The 22833-nt window shown below is 40.5% G+C and overlaps 1 protein-coding gene across 5 annotated transcripts in view; it reads right to left on the minus strand.

The window, feature by feature from the left end:
- SLC44A5 (solute carrier family 44 member 5) overlaps positions 1 to 22833 on the minus strand; it is a 72098-nt gene that overhangs the window by 29719 nt on the left and 19546 nt on the right. For 4 of the 5 annotated variants that reach the window (XM_042031026.1, XM_042031025.1, XM_042031022.1 and 1 more), the window contains exons 2-5: positions 9754 to 9802; positions 8239 to 8312; positions 6158 to 6242; positions 2160 to 2244 (exon numbers count right to left, since the gene is read on the minus strand). In XM_042031026.1, coding sequence (XP_041886960.1) covers positions 2160 to 2244; positions 6158 to 6242; positions 8239 to 8312; positions 9754 to 9802 — 293 coding nt within the window. Of the gene's footprint in view, positions 1 to 2159; positions 2245 to 6157; positions 6243 to 8238; positions 8313 to 9753; positions 9803 to 16554; positions 16607 to 22833 lie in introns of those variants that run through there. The other variant, XM_042031024.1, reaches the window with a different exon arrangement.

A 22833-nucleotide genomic window follows, 5' to 3' on the forward strand; every position in this document is an offset into this window, starting at 1 on the left:
GGTTCTACACATTCTGGTAGATAAGAAGAGCTTTCAGTCTGCTGAAAAGAGTATTATTTATTTTTTTGGACAGCAAGAAAAAACCTGTCAGGTCCTTCTCTACACCTATCAGCAGCAGTGTATATGAGCAAGGTGGTGTGACAGCTACTTTCACAGGATACATGCAATTCCTTTCTATTACATGTGTAAGGAGAACTTTCTTTAAAGAAAGTCTCAATAAAATCAAAAGTCTTAGGTAATGTTATTCCACCCTTCTACACAACCTCTTCAGTCAAATACATCTCTACAAATATTGTCAAGTCAGTTAGGTGTAAATCACTCAAAAGTGACTTTTAACTGCTGACTAAGAATGGCTCTCCCCTAGTTACAAAGCCAGGGGATGCACATGTCAAGAATGAAGTTCCCATGACTCAAGGTACAGCCATTATAAGCTGGATTTCTGTGAGAAATCAGGTGATGACTGGGGTTTATTGAATGCATCCACTCAGAAGTTGTGATTTAGATTTAGGATATGGAGAAGTGGCTGCCTCAATAAACAGACTCTGCTCTGCTGCTCACTGGAATCACAGAAGTGGATAGACATTCTGACTCCTCAGCATTAAAGACTGTGAGGTGGTTTGAATTCCATCTTCACAGCAAGTTTCAGCCTTTTCTAGAAGGCAGTTTGTTTCCAAAGCTGTAGCATCCAAACACCCTTTGCAAAGCTCTGCTGTCCCAGTACCAGAGAGACATCATGCACAAAATGGTCTTTCATGTCAAGGGCATTCCGCCATATGTAATTCACCTAAAGGAATTTTGGGAAAAGATCTTGTACTAATCCTTAGTACAGGGCAGATGCTGCAAGAGGGTCTTTCTAGATGAGTATTTCAGTCCTACAGACTACCCACAGGCCAAAGAACAAAGAAAGAAGAGTTTTGTCCTTGTTGGGACAACAGGTGACTAATGTTAAAGTACACACTTTAATATGAACTGTTTCCTATCTATGAAACAGGCAGTGAAATGTGCTGCCTATGGATCCAATGGACTGTAATAACAGTTCGCAAATCCAGTCTTATTCGAGAACTGAAGCTCTTCTCATGTTAGTTCTTGGGGCTTTTTTCTCCTGCTATTTATATGGATAGGACAGGTATGAAGGACCCTGTTTGCAGTTCAAAAGACGAATTATCAAACAAACATTTCTTCAGCATTTTCCAAAAAGACCAGGAATTTAACCATCCACAGTAACAAACAGCATTCAAAAACATTCTTAGTTTTGGACTTGTTGCATATTTGAAAATCAACAAAATAATTACACTGCTCCCAAAAACTCTTCTTCAACAAGTATTTCACCCTATTTGATTCATGGCCATCGCCAACTTGGCCACCGCACCAGTCAAATCCCACACAATGACCTTGTATTTCTGAACAGACTGAATTATTCTAGTAAGAGAGTCTAAAGACTGCAGGGTAAGAGTGTCAGTGTCTGCATGTGGACAGATTCTTGAAGCAATCTGCAGCTGATGGAGCAAGTTTTCATTCTGAAAGCAACTAGCCAGTGTTAAGATGGTTCTTGCTCTTTCTTGTTGGAGATTTCCATGTTTTATGGTCAGGAAAACGGTCTTGTAAGAAAGATTAGGAGGTTAATTTTAACCCACACAAATACAGTGACTGGGTTTATTTCACAACTTCATGAGGAGTCACAGCAGAAGAAAGGGAGTACAAATTATGGCATAAGGCAAGAAGCAGCTTTCAAAATCTTTGCTTTTGAAAGTGCTATAGGCTCCAACCACACCCAGATACTCCTGTCACTGGCACTGTGCAGTTTCTTGAACATGTCTAGCTTTGAAAATCTTAGGTATCAATCAATATTTTCTGCATGCACTGAATACTACTGGATAGTTGCCTGCGATGAATTCATAAGTAACAAATTGCTGTACTCAAGTCAGCAGACTTTTTTTGTCTACTCTTATCCAAAATACACAATCTTGTGCATTTCAATTTCATTTTTCTGACTCTCACAGGCTACACAGAGTGTGTACTACAAGTCATCTATAAAACAATCATGTTATATTCTGAAGGACATGAGCAACAATTTTTAAATCCAAACAAATAGATGTCTCATTTTTAAGCACCATGACTAGGGTGCAGGGAAAGTATTTTATCTCTACATTTTCGCTTACCTGTGTTGTAGGGCACTGTAGGTTTATTAACACAACGGGGCTGGCACACTTCAGAATGTTGAAGTAAAACAAAATGGTCTTGTTCCTATGGAATTGGATATAAGATAATTATCATCATAAATATCGGTGCTTATACATCCTACCATTCCAAAACTTATAGCATACATTGATATTTAATTCTACTACTGTGAACATCCATACTGCAAACATAAGACCAAAAAAAATCCCAAGCAGACCCTGAATGTTTCACATTAAGACATCTATGAAACCAGAAGTATTTGTTCTAAAGAACGCTAATTTTGACAAGCTTTTTTTGGCAGCAAGATTTTAAGCTGAAATAATCCATGTATCTGTAGTCCTGCCTTGAAAGGGTGAGGTCTGTAAAATAACCCTGCAAAAACACCATAGTCACTGTGCCACAAATATTCTGTGTATGCACTGCACGCAAACTCACCATCAGCAAATGCTTCACTGTAAAAGCTGCCTCATTTTTATTGATCAGAAGGTGGCACCAAAATCAATTAAAAGCTTTTTATGCCTGGAAACCAAAAGCAGTTGCCCAGAAAACAGAATGATAATAGCATCTACTAATACCACTGACAAGATCCCCTTTGATATAAATAAGGGTCAATCTGTCAGTCCCACATACTTGACATCTACTCGAACTTGGGGCCTTGTGGTAGCTGTCACTTCAGTCTGGATTTGTTGGAAACTGAGGACCCCAAGATCTCTTGATTTAAAGACTTGGGTCTGGAAGACAGCAAAATGTGCTGCTAATCTTCACTATGTCACGAAATTATCAGACAGCTCTAGTGAAGATAATATGGCAGTAGTCCTGCCCTTTTCAAACAAGACTTCAAAGCCAGCTAGTCAGGGTTATGCAGTGTCCCTGTAAGGAATAATGGTGCATATGCCCACCTATGGACTAGGAAGGGCCACCAAGTTATCAGAGAGATGGACCACCTCTCCCATGAGGAATGGCTGAGAGAACTGGGATTGTTCATCCTGGAGAAGAGAAGGCTTCAGGGGTGACCTAACTGTAGCTCTCTGGTACCTGAAGAGAGACTACAAAAAAACATGGAGGGGCTATTTACAAGGGCCTGGAGTGACAGGACAAGGGGGAATGGCTTCCCACTGACAGAGAGTAGGTATAGATGGGATAGTGGGAAGAAATTCTCGGCTGTGAGGGTGCTGAGGCCCTGGCACAGGTTGTCCAGAGCAGCTGTGGCTGCCCTATCCCTGGAAGTGTTCAAGATCAGGTTGAGCAGAGCAACCTGGTCTAGTGGAAGGTGTCCCTGGCCATGGCATGAGGGTTGGAACGAGATGAGCTTTAAGATCCCTTCCAACTCAGGCTATTCTACGCTTCTGTGAAGAGACCCCACAAAGCAGTGTATGAGCCCCCACTGTCCTTCACCATGGCAATGCAGCACAGTGGGAGCTCTGTCTTGTGAGCAGGATGGCAGTAATAGGGTGCTTGGGCTAACAAGGCTGCCCCTCTTCTATCTGTCCTGCTTCAATACCAGTCCTGCTTCTACTTCTCATTGTATCCCCCAGTCCAGGACATATCCTCTGCTTTCCCACCAGCACGTGACTCCCACCAATTGCTGAAAATGGCTATGCCTTCAAAGCCATTAAACAGCACCACTGCACATTCAAGCTCCCTTTAAGACTGGAATTAACTCAACTGCCTGACATTTTACAAGGTTAACTTGTTTTCACTGAAGTATATTCTGCTATGCACTGTTTAAGAAAAGATGCATCCTGGCAAAACCAATTAAATACCATTAGCTGCTATTTCTTCAAATTAGTAGAACACAATTTTGGACTGAAACATAATCATTCTTCAATAGTTTCTTGATGGTATTTATGATCTGTGAGCTGCTCAAAACCATTAATGAAGTCTTTTTCTTTTTCTTAGCCCACTTGCTGGTATTGACAGCAGAAAAGAAAGTTTAAACATATACACAACACATGAAAACAGCCACCGAGAATTAGGTCTGTATTCTGTATAACGAAACTGTGTTGTATTCCATTAGTACATTATGCTCTGTAGAAGGCAAAAACAAGTTTAGAGATTACACGGCAACTAACGGACAGATTACAAGAAGACATGAAGAGATTTAACAGAGACTTTCATGGCAATACGAAAAGAATTTATTTGACTGCACAGCATTCACTGGAGTTCAAATGGGTTTTTGCATAAGCTGTGAGTGTTGGTTTGGTTTCTAGGTTGTCTTTTCTACTCCTCAGTGAGATTGTTGAAAATACTTGTTACAAGGACAAGATTCAAAACATGAAGACTGTGATTACTTTCCAAGAAAAATGTCTCAGAATAAACCCTTGGGGACTTTGGAAAATGATAGTACTGGGTTAGCCTTTCACACTGCTTACTTTCAGGGAATCTGAAAAACAATGGTATTGACGAAAGCCTCACGAGTACATCCACAGCCCAACTCCAGGGACTAGAGGGACTCATTCAGAGGGGTGTGCTGGCCTACTGGCATAAACACTCTCACTTTTCCAGTAGGTTGTATTATGTGCCTTCTGGTTTGTATTTTTATAAGAATCTCCTCAATGTACCAAATAAATGCCAAAGTGCAGTCTCACTAGCTGTACTATTCTCCAGCAATCCTATATAGGGAGGGTCATTTGTAAATACAAACCAAAAACCACAGTGTAAGAAATAACTGAAGAGAAGACTCAAGTAACAAAGAGAAAGAGGGAATGGGAGTGAATGGTAAGAATCAGAAAGAAGCACCTGGGTCCACATCACACAGGATATTGAAGCTACGTGTCTGAGACTCCAAAAGCCATTTGTCCACTACTTCCTACTGGCGACAGAGGGGACAAGGACAAATTGGCAGCAAAGCAGGGAGCAGAGAAGGGGTGTAGTGAGGGGAACACACATCACTACAACTTTTTCTCCTTGTTTTTCCTCTTCAGGAAGTTTGACTCTCAACAATTGCTGTGAAGGACAGTCAAAGAGTGGAACAGGTTTTCTTGCACTAGCCTGTTTCCTCTGTAAAAAAAACTTGAGAAGATATGTAGTCCTAGCTCTGCTTCTGTTCCAGTCTCAGTTTCCTGCTCCTCCCCTTCTGAACTGCCTTTGGACAGTGGCTTCATCATTTTTTTTCCACAGAAAACAAAATGGGGAAAGAAAGAAGATGCAAAGAGTTGTTATGAAAAACTAGCGTAACATCCAGCTTCTTGAGAATGACAAGGGCACGACAAGGGTGCCTAAAACTTACCTTTTGAAAGGAAGAAGGTGAGTGAAAAAGCAAACCTTTTTAAAAATTCTGTTTCATAAACCACATAAGATTTTCAGAGAAAATATTGATGCAACATCTTTCTTCCCTGAGCAGCTATTTTCATGTGTAAGTGCTCTGTTGGTATCAACTAATTAATTTAACTCTTACAATTCAAAATCTAAAAAGACTGGAAAACAGAGGTAAGTAAATAGAGCCATTTGGCTCTATTTATCTCCTGTTTATCCAAGGAGGGTGTGGTTACAGTTGCCCATCTCCCAGACTACTCAGCCTTCTCTCTACTGGCACCGGATAAGCACCAGAAAAAAACCAAGAGCCTTTCACTACGGACTTTTCTGTTATTTGGTGCATGTTGAGAAAAACTATAAACCAGGCTACAATGCCTTAGGACTACTCTTATCCCAAGGTGGATGAAGAATTACTCAACAGGTTATTAATTACCCAAACTTTGGCAGTTAGAAGCTGTGCCAGCTAGTCACTTTCTACGCAACTGCTCACACAATCTTCAAGTTATATTGATACCTTATAAAATATTCTCTAAATGACACAAACAACTGCATTACAGTAATAATTTGGATCTGGATTTGCACTGAGAAACTAATATATTTCTGAACTTTATTTGGAATAAATACAGTAAGAGTGTCACTGTCTCTTCGACAGAGAGAATTGGAACGTCGCATCTTATTCACAGTGCACGAGTAATAAAGGTATGTGAATGGATTTAATACTCACTTATTGAGGGTATTTTTCTGACCACAGAACTGCCCATAGCTGTCAGTTGGATAAATCACTTTCCTGGGGTCCCCGTGCACCCAAGCTGCAAAATATACAGTACCTCTTAACATTTTAGTCAAGTGTACACAGTTAATGATTAAAACTAGCTAGCATGAAAATGTATCACTTCTAAAGTACCATTTTATACTTTGTTGATCACCACTGAAGAGCACTGATGAGTCGATTTCCTAATGAAAAACTAAAATACAAGGCACAGTAGCTGAATGAAGATATGGATTAACCTGTAAGAAAGCAATCCAGTTCACTTTTTACCTTCAGAGCACACATATCTGGGTGGTATCCAAAATATCATGTCATGGACTTATAAAATAATGGTTATTACAAGATGAAAGAAGAGGAGCTAACTATGTATACAAATCTGAGTGTTCACAGACAATGACAAGGGCATTGATGGGAACCTTCCACTAGACCAGGCTGCTCCAAGCCCCCTCCAGCCTGGCCTTGAAGACTTCAGGGATGGGGCAGCCACAGCTTCTCTGGGCAACCTGTGCCAGGGCCTCACCACCCTCACAGGGAAGAATTTCTTCCTAATATCCAATCTAACTCTGCCCTCTGTCAGTTTTAGAAGCCATTTCCCCTTGTCCTGTCACTCCATGTCCTTGTGCTAAGTCCCTCCAGCTCTCTTGGAGACCATTTAGGCACTGGAAAGGGCTCTAAGGACTCCCTGGAGCCTTCCATTCTCCATACTGAACAACCCCAACTTCTCAGCCTGCCTCCATAGCAGAGGTCCTCCAGTCCTCAGAGCACTTCCATGGCCTCCTCTGGACTTGCTCCAACAGGTCAATGTCCTTCCTGTGCTGGGGGCCCCAGAGCTGGATGCAGGACTGCAGATGGGGTCTGACAAGAGTGAAGCAGAAGGGAAGAGTCCCTTCCTTCGACCTGCTGACCACACTTCTTTCAACACAGCCCAGGATATGTTTGGCTTTCTGGGCTGCAAGTGTACATGGCTGGCTCATGCCCAAACCTCATCAATCAGCATTGCCAATTACTTCTCCTCAGGGCTGCTCTCAACCCAAACTTTCTCTAGCTTTTGCTGCCTGAAACTTTCCATCAGTTGCTTTATGATTGCAAACTTATCAAACCATGTCATCTTTTTGAACACACTCGATTTTTAGGGTTTTTTTAATCTTTGAACTTCTCCCTAACTACCTGCAGAAAAGCAGCTTTTCAGGGAAAGACCTGAGGGCCCTGGGGGGCAACAAGCTGTCCCTGAGCCAGCGGTTTGTCCTGGGGACCAAGAGGCCAATAGGATCCCAGGGTGCTTCAGGAAGAGCATTTCCAGCAGGTCAGGGAGGTGATCCTGCCCCTCTGCTCAGTCCTGTGAGGCACTTCTGGAGTGCTGTGTCCAGGTCTGGGCTCCTCAGGACAAGAGGGACATGGAGCTCCTGCAGCGGGTTCAGCAGAGGCTGTGGAGATGATGATGGGAGACTGGAGCATCTCCCTGACCAGGAAAGGCTGAGGGAGCTTGGGGCTGTTCAGCCTTGAGAGGAGACGCATCTGAGAGCGGCCCTCATCCCTGTCTGTCAGCATCTGCAGGGAAGGGGCAGAGCATGGACCAGACTCTGCTCCGTGATGCCCAACAATGGCACAAGAGGAACAGGCAGAAACTGATGCCCAGGAAGTTCCACCTGAACATGAGGAAGAAGTTCTTCCCTGTGCAGTGATCACGCACTAGAACAGAATGTCCAGAGAGGGTGTGGAGTCTCCCTCACTGGGGATATTCCACAACCAGCTGCACACAATCCTGTGCCATACACTCTGGATGACCCTTCTGAGCAAAGATATTGGACCAGATGACCCACTGTGGTCCCTTCCAGCCTTACTCAGTGTGTGATTCTGTGAATTACAACAGATACTGAATGTTAATTTATTATTTGCTTCTATGAAAGGCATTACTTATTGATTGGAAAGCTTTGCACAAATATAAGCAAAAGGGACATTTCAATTAAAAGTTCTAACATGCACAAAGCTGCTTCCCCTCCATAGGAAAATGAGTTACTATACCTGTGTTTACTTACCCACAACTCCTAATGCAATGTAACCCAGAATGACAACTATGAAGATCACACAGCAAATAATGTCTGTGCAGTGCCTAGGGGCAAGAAGAAACACTTTGTAGAAATAACGTGTTTAATATGACTCCAAAACCACTGATTGTCATAGGGTATTTTAACATCTGAATAAGATGTCTGCACCAGCACTTTGCAGAAGTGTTAGTCACAAACTGATGTTTGAGGTGTAAGGTCCTGTTTTTGCAACAAGACCAGCAAATAAACGTGTATGTTTTTTTCACTGTAGACAATGAGAACATATTGAGGAACAGATTTAAATATTGTTGAAACAAGTAATACCTTACAACACTGAACCCATGAGATCACTTATCATATAAGTGATCGTGTAAGTGGCAAGAAGTACTACAGGACACCTGCCTCAGAACTGTCATTTTTAGCAACTGACATTCTTTCTGTTTTCCAATCTATGTTTCCTCTTACAGAGAAACATTTTTACCATAAAAGAGATAAAGAGAGCAGGTTTTTTAAACAGTTGGAGAACTTGAAATGTGTTTCCAAGTGTGGACACTTCTCTAGAGAGGCACAGCTTTATCATCTCACTGAAATAAACTTTTGGTGAGGCCAAGGTGGTACAGGATCCAGGGTCAATATGACAGTAATCGAAGATAGGACAACTGCTCGAAGTTGAAGAAGCAATGCTAAAACAATGCTTCTCTTTTTCCCATTCTCTGTTCAGAAGCAGTTCTGACACCGGTCAAGCTTGGCTTGATACACTGGCAGTATCATAAAGATACTTCACAAATTGGGACGAACTCCCTAAACAAGTATTTCTATTTATTTCTAAAATTATTAGCTTTCAGAAAGGAAGGAATACATCCTGCATAGATAAGAACAGTATGTGTCTTCAAATGATAGTATGACAAGACTGCAGTGTTCTTCTCTGTCATAAATTTTCTCTTGAGAATGATAAAACTGAAGTAACTTGTGGTTCTCTAATTTATTCTTCTCAGTAGATAAGGACAGCAGATGCTAGTTTAGAACTTAGCTCTCTAAATCCAGAAAAACACTGAAAAATTGCCCATGATTAAAAGTTGGACTTGATGATCTTGGAGGCATTTTCCAACCTTAGTGATTCTATGATTTCCTTAGATGCTTTCTGAGCAATTTCGCTCTGCTTGTAAACTAATGAACCTTCTAAGTGGTAACATGTTTTCAATCCAGATTTCATAAAACTAAGTGAAGTCCAGCCAGGTGGTTCTGGTAGGAGGCTGTCACAAAGAAGTATACCAGAACTACTACACAAGGTAAAATGGCAGATTCTAGTCAATACCAGCCACACAAAATAAAAGGACTTAAGAGAACCCAGCTTAATACTCCCCACTAATCATACATCCTCAAGGGTAGTAAAGATGGTGTTCTGGATTTAGAAGACTTGCAGAATCAAATTTACAAGTTTTGCTAACAAAATTTTTTACCCCCTGTTCACCAAAGGAATTTAACAGAATGAGTTACAATATTTACCTGTTATGAATAGGTCCTCTGAACTTCGGGTCAAATTTCCTTGGTTCACCTGCATTTAAAATAAAACAGTATAAAAACATGTCCTTATTTAAAATAAAATCTGTTCAGAGAGGGATGTTAACATCAGACTTTGAAGAACATCTTCCATATATTCCTATTTAATCAGTTTTGTTAAAATCATTTCATGCGGGCAATACCAGTAACTCACCAATAAAATTACCTAGGTTTTGTCTATGAGACTAAAGCTTTTTTTTCTAACGTATAAAGATTGAGGGCCTCACATTTACCACATGATAAATTACCTTTAATATACATCCTATGACTACGCCTATGCATAGGTTCACAATCTATTTGAGATACAAGGATTATGTCTCCCAGTCACTGGCTAAGTGTGCTTGACAGTGAGTAAATGAACCTACCTCTCCGCAGTTACAGGCTATGTGCTTCTCATTTTTCTCTAGAATCATAGAATGTTAAAGGGTTGCAAGGGACTTGAAATATAATCTAGTCCCAACGCCTCCTGCCATGGGCAGGGACACCTCCCACTAGACTAGGTTGCTCAGAGCCCCATCCAACCTGACCTAGTACACTGCAAGGGTTGAGGCATCCACAGCCTCCATGGGCAATCTGTTCATGTCTCATTTCTTAATATCTGACCTAAATTTCTCCTCTTTCAAATTGTACATATTATTCCTTGTCCTGTCACTACAGTTGCTGATAAAAAAATCCCTCTCCAGCTTCTTTGTACTACCTCTTCAGATACTGAAAGGTTCCTAAGAGGTCTTCATGTAACCATCTCTTCTCCAGGCTGAACAGCCCCAACTTTCTCAGCCTGTCTTTGTAGGGGAGGTGCTCCAATTCTTACTGACTTCATGGCTTCCCCTAGACTTGCTTCAACAGTTCCACGTACTTCTTATTTTGGGTGCACTAGAACTGTACACAGTACTCCAGGTGGAACATCACAAGAGCAGGGTGAAGGAGGAGAATCACCTCCTTCGACCTGCTGACCATGCTCCTTTGGATGCAGCCCAGGATTCCATCGGTTTCTGGGCTCTAAGTGCTCACTGCTGGCTCCTTTTGAGTTTTTCATCCTCCTCCCAGGGCTCCTCTCATTTACTTCTACATTCAACCTGTTAGTGTGTCTGGGATTTCCATGACCCAGGTGTAGGACCTTGTACTTTGCTTTGTTGAACTCATGACGTTTCCATTGGCCACATCTCAACCATGTCCAAGTCCCTCTGGATCCATCCCTTCCCCCAGCACATGACTGTAGCACACAGTTCAGTGTCATCAGCGAATGTGCTGAGGGTGCCTCGACCCTGCTATTCACGTTGCTGACAAAGATGTGGAACAGTATCAGCCCTAGTACCAACCTCTGAGGGACCCCACTCGACACAGGTCTCCACACAGACAATGAGCTGTTGACCACACCTTTTTGCATGTGACCACCCAGCCACCGAGTGGTCTATCCATCAAATCTATGTCTCTCTGATTTGGGGACCAGGCTATCATGCGGGACACTGTCAAATGCTTTGCACAAGTTCAGGCAGACAATGCCAGCTGCTCTGCCCCATCCACCAATGCTGCAGCCCCACCAGAGAAGGTCACCAAAATTGTGAGGCACAATTTCCCCTTCATAAAGCTATGTTGGCTGTTAGCAATCACCTCTTTGTTTTCCATGTGCCTTTGCATAGTTTCTAGGACAATCTGCTCCATAATCTTGCCTGGCACAGAGATGAGAATGACTGGTCTGTAGTTTCCAAGGTCTTCTGCTTTCCCCTTTTTAAAAATGGGGGTTATATTTCCATTTTTCGAATCATCAGGAACTTCACCTATCCCAATTTTTCAAAAATTATGGACAGTGGCTTAGGAACTTTGTCTGCCAGCTCCCTCTGGGCCCACAGATGAATCTCATTAGGTCTCATGAACTTGAGCACATTCAGGTTCCTTAGATTGTCTCAAATCTGATCCCCTTCTATAGTGAGCTCAGGGTCTTCATCCTCTCAGTCCCTGCATTTGCATTTCCCAACTTGGGCAGGGTGGCTGCAGCACTTGCTGTTGAAGACTGAGGCATAGAAGTTGTCTCCCATTTCCTTCTGGAGAGGGCCCACATAATATCTAGTATTTCTCTTGCTTGCAACCCGTCTATAGAAGCCTTTCCTGTTCTCCCTAACATCCCTGGCCAAACTCAATTCTAAGTGGGCCTTGACTTCCCTAAACTTGTCTGTAGCATACCATGTAACATCCCTGTATTCCTCCCACAACACCCGTCTCCATTTCCACCTCTTGAAAGCTTCTTTTTTGCTCTGAGTTTGCTCAGCAGCTCCTTATCCACCCATTCCTGTGATTTTTGCCCAATTTTCTCCTTTTTGGGATGCATTGCTCCTGAGCTTGGAGGAGGTGATCCTTGAAAATCAGTCAGCGTTCTTGGACCACTCTGCCCTCCTGGCTCTATCCCATGGGTCCTTGAAGAGGCCAAAATCTGCTCTCCTAAGGTCCAGGGCAGCAAGCTCGCTGCATGCCCTCCTCACTGCCCTGAGGATCTCAAACTCTACCACCTCATGGTCACTGGAGCCAAGGCTGCCTTGGAGCATCACATTCCCCAGTCTGTACTTAACATTATACTTACAGGTCTTTCAGAATTATTCTTATTTCCCACTGCTTATGTTACAGGACTTTATAGACACAGAGATGCAGGTTTTCCCCATTTTGAATTGGGTTTATCAGATGACAAAGCACAACTGGAGACTGCAGAAATGCAATGCTGATTTTGCTCTACACTATCCTCTATCAGGTGGTGTAACTGCAGCAGCTTCTGCAAAGCCGGAGATGAGGTACAGTGCTCCAAAGCAGGCAGAAGAGCACATGCTTCAAGTGCCTTCTCTAACTCTCAAGTGACTGTACCCACCACATATCCCAGGGCAGAAAGAAAACCAGGTTTTGAAGTTGGTTATGCATACATCCGTGAGATCGTTGCTGCTTTCAATGAATCTCAGAATGATCAGAAGGTGAAGCCAGGTTCCTTGTAGAAACAGGCAGTAACATCTGGCCACAGCTTACAGATGGAAGGAATCAAACATGATGCATCTTTTTAATGTGGCTATCATGGTTAGCATAGTTCCAACTGATTTACTCTACACATAAAAAAAACTATACTAAAAACCTACCAAATACTAACCCACCAACCTGTGCTCCCAATGTGGAACTGAACAAGAGAAATTACAGTATGATCTCACTTGGTAAAGAGTAACAAAAGATTACGGTCAAATTTGAATTTTCAAGTTTTGAGCTACTGTATGAAGAGAAACAAGCAGTTTTCCATTCATCAGACCAAAATTAGGATTTTTCCTTTTGAAGCTATCTATCCAGCTTTACGGGACTTTTTCTTATCAAAGTTCAGTAATTATGAAGACCTACTGAACAAAACTCTGTACAATGAAAAATTACTTCTTCATTCAAATGTCAACACTACAATACAAATTACTGCTTCAGAGTTCATTTTCACTGCTTTCTTAAGGATCTTCTCTTCTGAATATCCCTGGTATTACATGGTGTTACCAGCCTAAATTTCCTCCCCTGTGCCCTAAAGAAAAATACTTATTTTCATCAATTAGAGAACTTCTATTTCTTCAGCAACTTCTCAAAAGCAGAATTTACTTATTAACTAAATGCCAGACTTTGTTCTTGGTTTGTATCAGAAAAACTTTATCAAAATACACACAGACCGGTACAATAAACACAGTAGTTAATAAAATCCTATTCGCCCTTCATGTGAGGTGTTCACATCCACCTTAGCAAGCTCCTACAACAGAAGTATCTTAACACAGAAGAGACCAAAAAATTAAAACTTTAGAGAAGTGACGTATGACAGCAATGCTGGGGAGTGGAAGAAGCTATGCTGTGATACATGATCGGGAAATCAAGTGTACCACACACAATACCTAATGCTGGGCCAACACCTGTATATTGAATGAATCTTTTTGAACACAAATGTCTACAAAATAAATATTCCTACTACAAAATAATTTACCACCAGAACAAATCTGTCTGTTACATCATGGCCTATGGACAAATTCTGGCCTTAAGGCACACTGAAGTTGAACCTCTGTTCATTGCTCATACAGGACCTGTTTAGCACAGAAGAACAGCCACACCAGATCACACAAAAAAATCCACTGAACCCACACCCTGAATCTTAAAAGGAACCATATCTGAGGAGGAATGCAACGCCAAGGCAAACACTGTAGTATTTGGCTAACACTGATATTACAGAGATTTGCAACTGCATTTTTCTTAACTAAAAGTACTCAATTTGCATTTAATAGCTGTGAGTGAATTTTTTTTTAATTCATTGAAAAACTGAGATTCAATGAATCTCTATTTACCTTGCATATACTTTAGCAATCTGCAATGCCCTACATCCCAGAGTACTACAAGTTAATCAGGCATTGAAGTGCTACCTCCTTTTATCTGTTTTAAGCTTGCAGTCAGTCAGTTTATAACTGTACTTTGTAACATGGCAGCATGTTATGCTACCAAAAATGTTACAAGTTATTACACTTAAATGTCCTAGTCTGCTCAAATGTTTCTTGTACACAAGCCATTTCATAGTTTTGGTGATGCTTATATTCCTTTTCTTACCTTTTACAGTGCTACTACAGATCACTAGGAAAGGAGGGGCCAGAACAGCACAGCACAGGATATTCACCACAAATACGGGATGTCATTTATATAATCCTATAATGAATGACTCTTTCTATCTGACCCCAGTCCATTCCTAACAATTCTTTCTTACAGTCTATTTGCTTCTATGGGCAAACATTTTTACTTAGTCATCCATTAAAATTCCAAGTTCTCACTCTTGAATTTTAGTAGTTAGCTTAATCCCACTACTAGAGGAACTTATTCTCCAAAGTTATTCAGTGTTTTCCTTAAAAATTCGAACAATGAAGTAGAATGAACACTTTGAAACTGTGCAGGTGACAAGTGTTAAAATACTTCTGGAGACAGAAGTATTTATCAAAATGGATTTTGATAAACAACACTTCAAAGTGATTTTTGTAAAGTAACAAAAGTTATAAAGACAAACTCCATTCAGAAATCCATACAGAATAATTGCATTCAAAACCACTATTGAGAAGAATCCTAAAGGATTACAGCACACTACGAAGAGAGAATGAGCCAGCCAAGCAACCTCTGCAAAAAAAGTCACCGTTCCTTGTGCTTGGGAACACATGAGGCCTCAGATGAACAACTATGTCTAGATCATGGCACCAGAATTTCAGAAGATACAAATTGGAGAGAGTGGAGGGACTAATTAAAAAGAAGATACTGGGAGGTTTACAGAAAGCCGTAAATGAATGCAACTTCAAAGCCTGTGATTAAGCAAAGCAGCACAAAATAACAGTCTCCAATCACCATACAAAACTGACAATGATCAGTAGTTCTGTTTTCTCTACCAGTTAGAGAAGCTAACTTCATTTATGGCAAAGATGGTTTATATTAGGCATTAGGAAATCTTTCAGGACACAATTATACACTGGAACATACACTGGAATTTTCATCACCCTAAGCTTTTAAGAAAGGATTACACGAATACCTCTTGGGAAGAGAACAGGAAAACGTAACATCTCAGCACAGAGACAGCCAAATGGATCTAGTAAGTAAGAGGATAAAAACAAAGCACTCCAGAAAGGGAGCTCTGATTCAAATGGAGATTCTCTTCTCCAAAAGCAAGAAGATGGACGCTGTGAGATAGTAACAGCCACTAACAGCTGTAAGATTATTGTGGTACTGCAAACTTCTTCAAAGAACTGTTCCTCACACCAGCAATCTCTATGCTTATGGTGGCATGGTGTAGAGTAACATGGCTCAAACCGCCTTCTCTGCCACTGAGCTCTTGCTATAAATTCATTACAGAATATGGTAGGAAATGGTAACAACAGTCTAAGTCCAAAATACACTAGAATTCACTGTCAGAAGTAGTCTGGATCCCTGGAACACTCATCACCAAAACATATGACACAGCTGATCACAACTGTGATCAGTTTCATGGAACAACAGAAGAAAAAAAAAAAAAAAGAAAAACGTCATTTGTTTAATCTAATTTTTCTAACTTAATTCTAAATTAAATTCAAATTCCCTACTTAATTACTACTATTTTTTAAAAGTTCAGAAGATTTTTTGGGTGTGAATTACTAATGCATCTAGTATCGACATAGTTCCTGGTAAAAGCAAACCACTTCCCCAGCTGCAAAACTCCAAATGTATTTAGAAAGCAAATTCCAAGCTTTGGGAATTTGGTAGGCATAAGGAAGAAAGCAGTGGTGAGGGGGGACTGACACCTTTTGCTGAGGTTAAAAACTGGGATTATATTCGTTCTTTGCAGATAAGACATCTATTTTACAGGCTGCCTTATAATATGGAACTTGTGTATGTTGAAGTATAATATCATAACAAGAAATAACTCACAAGATATTTACCAATTCTGACTCCAAACACCATATGAAGTTGATTGTTACACTTTATCACTGTAATAATTTTAAAAAACAACTCTAAATTACTTACCTAAAATAAAAATCAACTATATACACATGTAAAATTTACCTTTGATGTGCAATTTAAATAAACTAGCAAATGTCATGCAGGAAAAAATTAGAATATTGCTAATAATTGAAGAAGTTACAGAAAACCATTTGAGTCTAGATCCAGCCCCATTTAAGTCAACTGAAATAACACAGCTGAAATACATGAGATTTAGATCAGGTGTTTTGAATTGTCCTAAGAAAGCAAGTAAATTACCATGTTTTCCATAGTAGTTTTCTTCATCTCTATCCATGTTACTGTACCTGGATCAGTTAAGCAAGCTGTCTGTGTGAGATACTGACTGTGAACTTCTGTGTTGCTAGTTAGCACACTTTCCCCAGCAAGCAGAAATACAAAAAAATACTATTTAAATAGATTTAAAAATAAAGCTGATTGTCAGGGACTTCTCCAACCAGAACAGACATTCACAAAGTAGGCAGGACTTTCTGTGAATAGAAAGTTATCGCTAGTGCCTTGGCCACCTACCCAAGCCAGTCTGAACAAAGAGAAATTACTCTTATCAGCTTGCATTAACCTACACTGTATACGCAAAAGGGAAACAGCTGCACCTGAACACCATTTGTGAAATAAACATATGGAAGTCAATACAACCAAAAAAAATTCTGATGATTTGCTTACTGAAAACAAGGTATAGCACTGTTGGCTACATTTTTTGTAGCCTGTGCTACTGTGAATAGTCTTTACATGCAACAGGTAGCCACATCTTTCCTCCTCTATACATATGACTAGCACCCCAAAGTTCAAGTCATGTAAGTCTAAAATGTAAACTGTATGTCTGCTGTATACCAATTTTCTGATCTTGTCAAGGGGAAATCTATCTCTAGAAGTAGTCATAATTTACTAAATTATACCTTACTAAGATGTACTTTTTGTATTTCTGCACAGCACAAAAGTGCAGAACAGAAGAGGTAGCACTACAAGGTCTCAGCATTGTTACATTGATACTGTAATGTTTTTATAGTGAAACAAAGTACAAGGCATTATACTCAATTTGTGAAGCCGAAAGCCTGAGGCAATCTCTCCTTTGAAGCCACAAAGGAACAGAATCTACATGTGGTGATCCTGACCAGAATGAAATTTCCATTCTCTGTGGAATATGATTAAAACATCAACTGTAGAATTCTGTAGTGAGAAATGTGTACACTTCTATATGCACTCCTATGATAATGTACAAGACAGGGCTGAACTACATGCTGGTACGAAAAAACCAACATTTTAAAGTCAGCCCTGTCACTGTATAGTACGCAATGACACAGAAGAATAATCTCATATGACAGTTAACCAATGACGCCTGTGATACAAAGTCACAGCCCATTTTGTTATCACAGAACTTAGCAACAATGCTCTAATGTTTACCGAATGAGATATTTAGTATAACCAGTATCAGGCAAACAAGGTAAAAGTAAAGATGTAGGCTGACCTCCTGCAAAGCATTAACGGTTGACTGAAGTCTCATACTCAACTACCTCCCAAGACTTCCCGTCATTCTTAGGAAAAAAACAAACAAACAAACAAACAAAAAAAAACAACAACCAGAAATGCAGTGAAGCCACATGACTGATTTTACTGTACTCCCACTCAAGTTTGCACCTCTGTGAAGGGCTGCTTCAATAAATCTCAATATAGTAAAAGAACAGAAGGTGCTGAACAGACAGTGCTAAGCAAAAATGCACAGTAACTAACATGCATTTGGTCAGCAATATATTACTCAACTCCAATAAAATGCTATTTCTAGTTTGATAACTATTAGTTTCTTCAGGTTTTTTCCTGGTGTTTGGTCAACAATGACACGTGCCAGTGACTAGAATAGGTACAGCTTTTAAAGAGAATAGTGGCTTTATTAGCAAGCCGTTGGAGCTGCATGTGCAGGCGCTGCTCCCCTCTACTGGAGCACATCAGTCAGTTCAAGTAATTCAAAGTACTGCTAGAAAAGGCTTCAGCAACAGTAATGCCTCCCCGTACTCAAGCTGCTAATTGATGCTCAAAGATGCAAGTGCACAAGACAATGAACTAGGCTGCTAACAAATGCACGGGGTGTAGTAGGACTGAAAGAGGTTCATTCCAGTTATGTTTGTCTAAAAAATCACGTTAAGATTTTGATGCTTCTGCCCATCTATTCTGGGTAGGATTATAAAAAAAAAAAAAAAACAACCAACACAAGTTCCTGCACAACTGATCTATCCCTTTCAGAAGCAGCAACTTCTTGAACATATATAAAAGCCTAATCTTTTCAAGGTTAACAGTCTTAATTTTGGAAAGAATCCAAATAAATGTTTGAAATGTACTGCTGTTTAGTGGTAGCCAATTTAATTTTACTTAGAAGATTTTTTAGGTAAACTTAAGGTATATTTTAAGCCACCTGTAATATTCCTTATGCGGACACAGCCTAATAATCCTAGTAATGTAAAATAATACATTACTACTGTAAGACACAAATGTGTTGAAGCAGTCTAGTAAGTCAAAAGGTTGACATTAATAGAAAAACAACTCTTTCAGTAAGTCTCGTACCAGGTTTACTGGCATGCTGGGGGTTTTTCCTCTTTGAAAGATTCAGGTATAACTTATTTCTTATAAGATCATGCACACATAAATTGCAATTATAATAAAATACACTTATGATTCCTTTCCTGTGTAATAAACCATACTAAATGGTAGCTGCCTTTGAAATATGTTTTATGTGCCAGTACAAGTCTTTATGGACTGCCATTAATGCTGTTGATACTGGCTCATGACTTGCAAAAAATGGAAGGGTGAAGAGGGAAGAGAAGTGGTAGATGAGACAAGTCACCTCGTCACTTAAGTGTCCTTTTCTTTACACAGCTGCAAGGGCACAGATCTTAATGTGCAGGTCAGTTTCCTACTCACACTTAGTCCAAGTTTCAAAAGTGACTATCGCTGACTTACAGTGAAGCTGAGGGCATTCAGCACTGCTCACAGACCAAGTGCCACTGCTGCAAGTCTTACCAAAGGACAGAATAAAGGAAGAGGAGGTAAAAAACACAACACAGTGAAAGGCAAGGGTTTAAGGTCTCAAGCAGACCAAACTACTATGTGCTATTTAGTTTGACCCATCATTCAGACTCCTTTGCTTCCCAAGCAGTCCGGGTCATGTGCACTACATAAAGAGAATTACCCAGGAATCCTGTGGTCAGTGACAGTTCAGTGGAAAAGGCTGACCGTTTTTCTACTGTGGTTAAAAAACCCTAAATCAAACTCTAAGAATGAAATTATTATCATTGCATTCTCCTAATTAGTCATGTATCTGAAGAAGTATGGTATACTCCATGTCACAGCCACAGGACAAAGTGAATGACAACGCATCATACTTACAGATGACTATCAGCCAAAAACTGCAATATTTTTCCCTGATGGGGACTGTACAATTAACATGCTGTCCATGTTCACTTAACATTAGACAAAACATCACCAGCATGATATAATCAAATGTCAAAGGTCCACACCTAACATTCTCCTAACAGTAGCGATGGCACAGGCTATTAGGCAGGTATTGAAATACACCAGTTGTCAAACAACTACCCTCAGAAAGGGAACTGAAAGTGTATACAGTTAAGGTATTACAAGCAAATTATCACTGAACTGCAATTCTGCCATGCAATCGAAGTCACCAATAGCTAGTGGAAGTTTTACAGTTCTCTGAACAACAAACAAAACATTCCAAGCAGTTTGGATCACGTACAGAGCTTCATTACCGTTTCCATCTCAATGCGCTTATTAGCTATTCCCCCAAATTCCTCTTTGCAGCTGAAATTGTCTGCTCTTTTTTTCCCAGCTTCCATTTCTTATTCTTGCTCTGGGACTAATGCAGCAACAAGTTTCATGGAATATCCAAGCAAAGACACAGCTACCAAGATGCTTCTGAAATGGTATGATGTGTGGGAAGAGTACTTCTCTGCAAACTCAACTATTCCACAAGACTTTTTTTTCCAAGTGAGTGGGCCCAGGAGACTGGGTGAACTCTAGAACAAAGCAAGTTCTGTTCATTAGTTATGTTTGATGTAACTGTTTTGTTAAATATTTCCTTTCCCCAAATTCTGAAGTATTAATCCAGCTAGAAAGGGCTCTTCGTCTTGAAACACACTCTCATGCTTTAGGAAAAAAAGCATCTAAAATACAGTCTTTGACAATGCTTTACCCAGAAAAATGGATGTTTTGAAATAATCAGATGCTTCCTACTCAGGATCAGAAAATGCCATAGTTTTCTGTTTCTAGGCTGCATTACTCCAGCTGACCTAGAATGACAGATGACAGCTAATGATTTTTTTCTCCTAGCAGAGTCTCTAACCCCAAATACTTTATACCATTACATATCATTGCAACCTTTTCTACTTATGCTGTAAAATGCTGCATGCAGATACCCTGCCAAGATCTTTTCTATAAGTCATTAAAATAGCACTTTCATAATCTCAGAGGGAGGGTATTATCTTCAGCATCTACTATTAATAACCACAACACAGCACTGTTGCTACTGGGAAAAAAAGTGCAACTGTACACATTTTTTAGATATAAAAATGCCAGGTGGATGAAACAAGAGCTGGATTATTCTGGATTTTGTGTACATCATCTATCTGCCACTATTTTTATTTGTACAAATGCATTCAATTACTTTGAAAACAAGAGAACAGTCAGACTCACAACCTTATGAATAAACTAGTGTCTAATTCACAAAAGCCATGTTGAAACTGCAGTAATCAGAGCCTTAACCACAATGCATAAATTTTGAAGATCTGTCTTTCTCTGTATATCAGGCCTTTTCTAATGGCTGTGTATTAAACCAAGAATGGTCAGTGGTTGCCTGTATTTGTTTAATGAGCTGACTTTTTTTTTCTGAAAGCTTGACATCAAAATTCCTAATGTAACATGTTGGTACAATGTTCAATATAAAATGAACATAGGTATCATATGTCTCAAGTTGTTCCATAATTCCAATACTTGTCAGTCAGTATTACTTACACAAGTCTCAGAATAGTAAGATCAGGTTCTATCCTTTCCCTCCCCTCCTCCCTGCATGGCCTTTTTAAACATTTAGAAATGCAGCTTGTGTCCTGAAGACAACGAATCAGGCATCCAAATTTTAAAGACAATTACCTCTGTTTTATCTCCTCTTGTGGTTCTTCATGTCTCAGAGACACTGTACCTGGTGTGCACTACCCTGTTCCTGATGTAGTGCACATGTACTACACTTCCACTTCAGCAGGAAGTGCCTGCTGAGCACATTCAGAAACTGGTGACTTCACTGTTACAATTAGGACCCCACTTTTAAGAGGAACTGTGTTCCTGCAGGTAAACATAGGAATTTGAAAATAATCTTCACACAATTACAGAATGTACTGAGTTGGAAGGGATCAACCTCAAGGATCGAGTCCAACACCCAACCCTGCATGGCACCATCCCCAAGAGTCACATCATGTGCCCAAGAGTATTGTCCAAATGCTTCTTGAACTCTGTCAGGCTTGGTGCTGCCACCACTTCCCTGGGGAGTCCATTCCAGTGCCCAACCACCCTCTGGGAAGAACCTTTTTCTAATATCCAACCTAAACCTCCCCTAACACAACTTCAGGCCATTCCCTCAGGCCCTGGCACTGGGCACCAGAGAGAAGAGATCAGGGTCTGTCCCTCCTCTTCCCCTCACAAGGAAGTTGTAGATGCAATGAAGTCTCCCCTCAGTCTCCTCTTCTCCAGCCTGAACAGGACAAGTGATCTCAGTGGCTCTTCACATGGCTTCCCCTCAAGGCCCTTCACCATCTTTGTTGCCCTTCTTTGGATGCTCTCTAAGAGCTTAATATCCTCCTCACATTGTGGTGACCAAAACTGCACACAATACTCAAGGTGAGGCCGGCCCGGTGCAGAGCAGAGCGGTACAATCCCTTCCCTTACCCGGCTGGCGATGCTGGGCCTGATGCACCCCAGGACATGGGTGGCCCCCCTGGCTGCCAGGGCACTGCTGACTCGTACTTCAACTTTCTGTCAACCAGGATTCCCAGGACCCTTTCCACGGCACTGCTTTCCAGGTTCTCATTCCCCAGTCTGTCCATACATCCAGGGCTGCCCATCCCAAGTGCAGAATCTGGCACTTTCCTTTGTCGAACTTCATATGGTTGGTGACTGCACAGTCCTCTAGCTTGTCTTCTGGTTTTTCAGACAACAACAACAAACCCCTCATCACTATTACTACAAAATTAAATGAGTCTGATACTGAAATCAAATGGGAGGCGTAAAATAAATAAGATAACCTTTATCTCTAGAACCAGTTATGATTTATGGTTAAGGGGAAAGCAGACTATTAATACCCTTTCACAATTCATTTTTGGGACTAACAATTTATACCACTAAATCTTTATAGCACAAGGTTCAAATTCCACAAAACATTTACATCTTGTGGACTCTAACCTTTGCTAATTACTTTAATTTTCTGCAAGATGGATGCTTGGTCCTACATGATTAGTTACTCCAAAA

This window comes from Corvus kubaryi, unplaced genomic scaffold (assembly GCF_017639235.1).
Source record: "Corvus kubaryi isolate FWS band 111438036 unplaced genomic scaffold, C.kubaryi_AGA036_p1.0 37334, whole genome shotgun sequence".
Classification (NCBI taxonomy): Eukaryota; Metazoa; Chordata; class Aves; order Passeriformes; family Corvidae; genus Corvus; species Corvus kubaryi.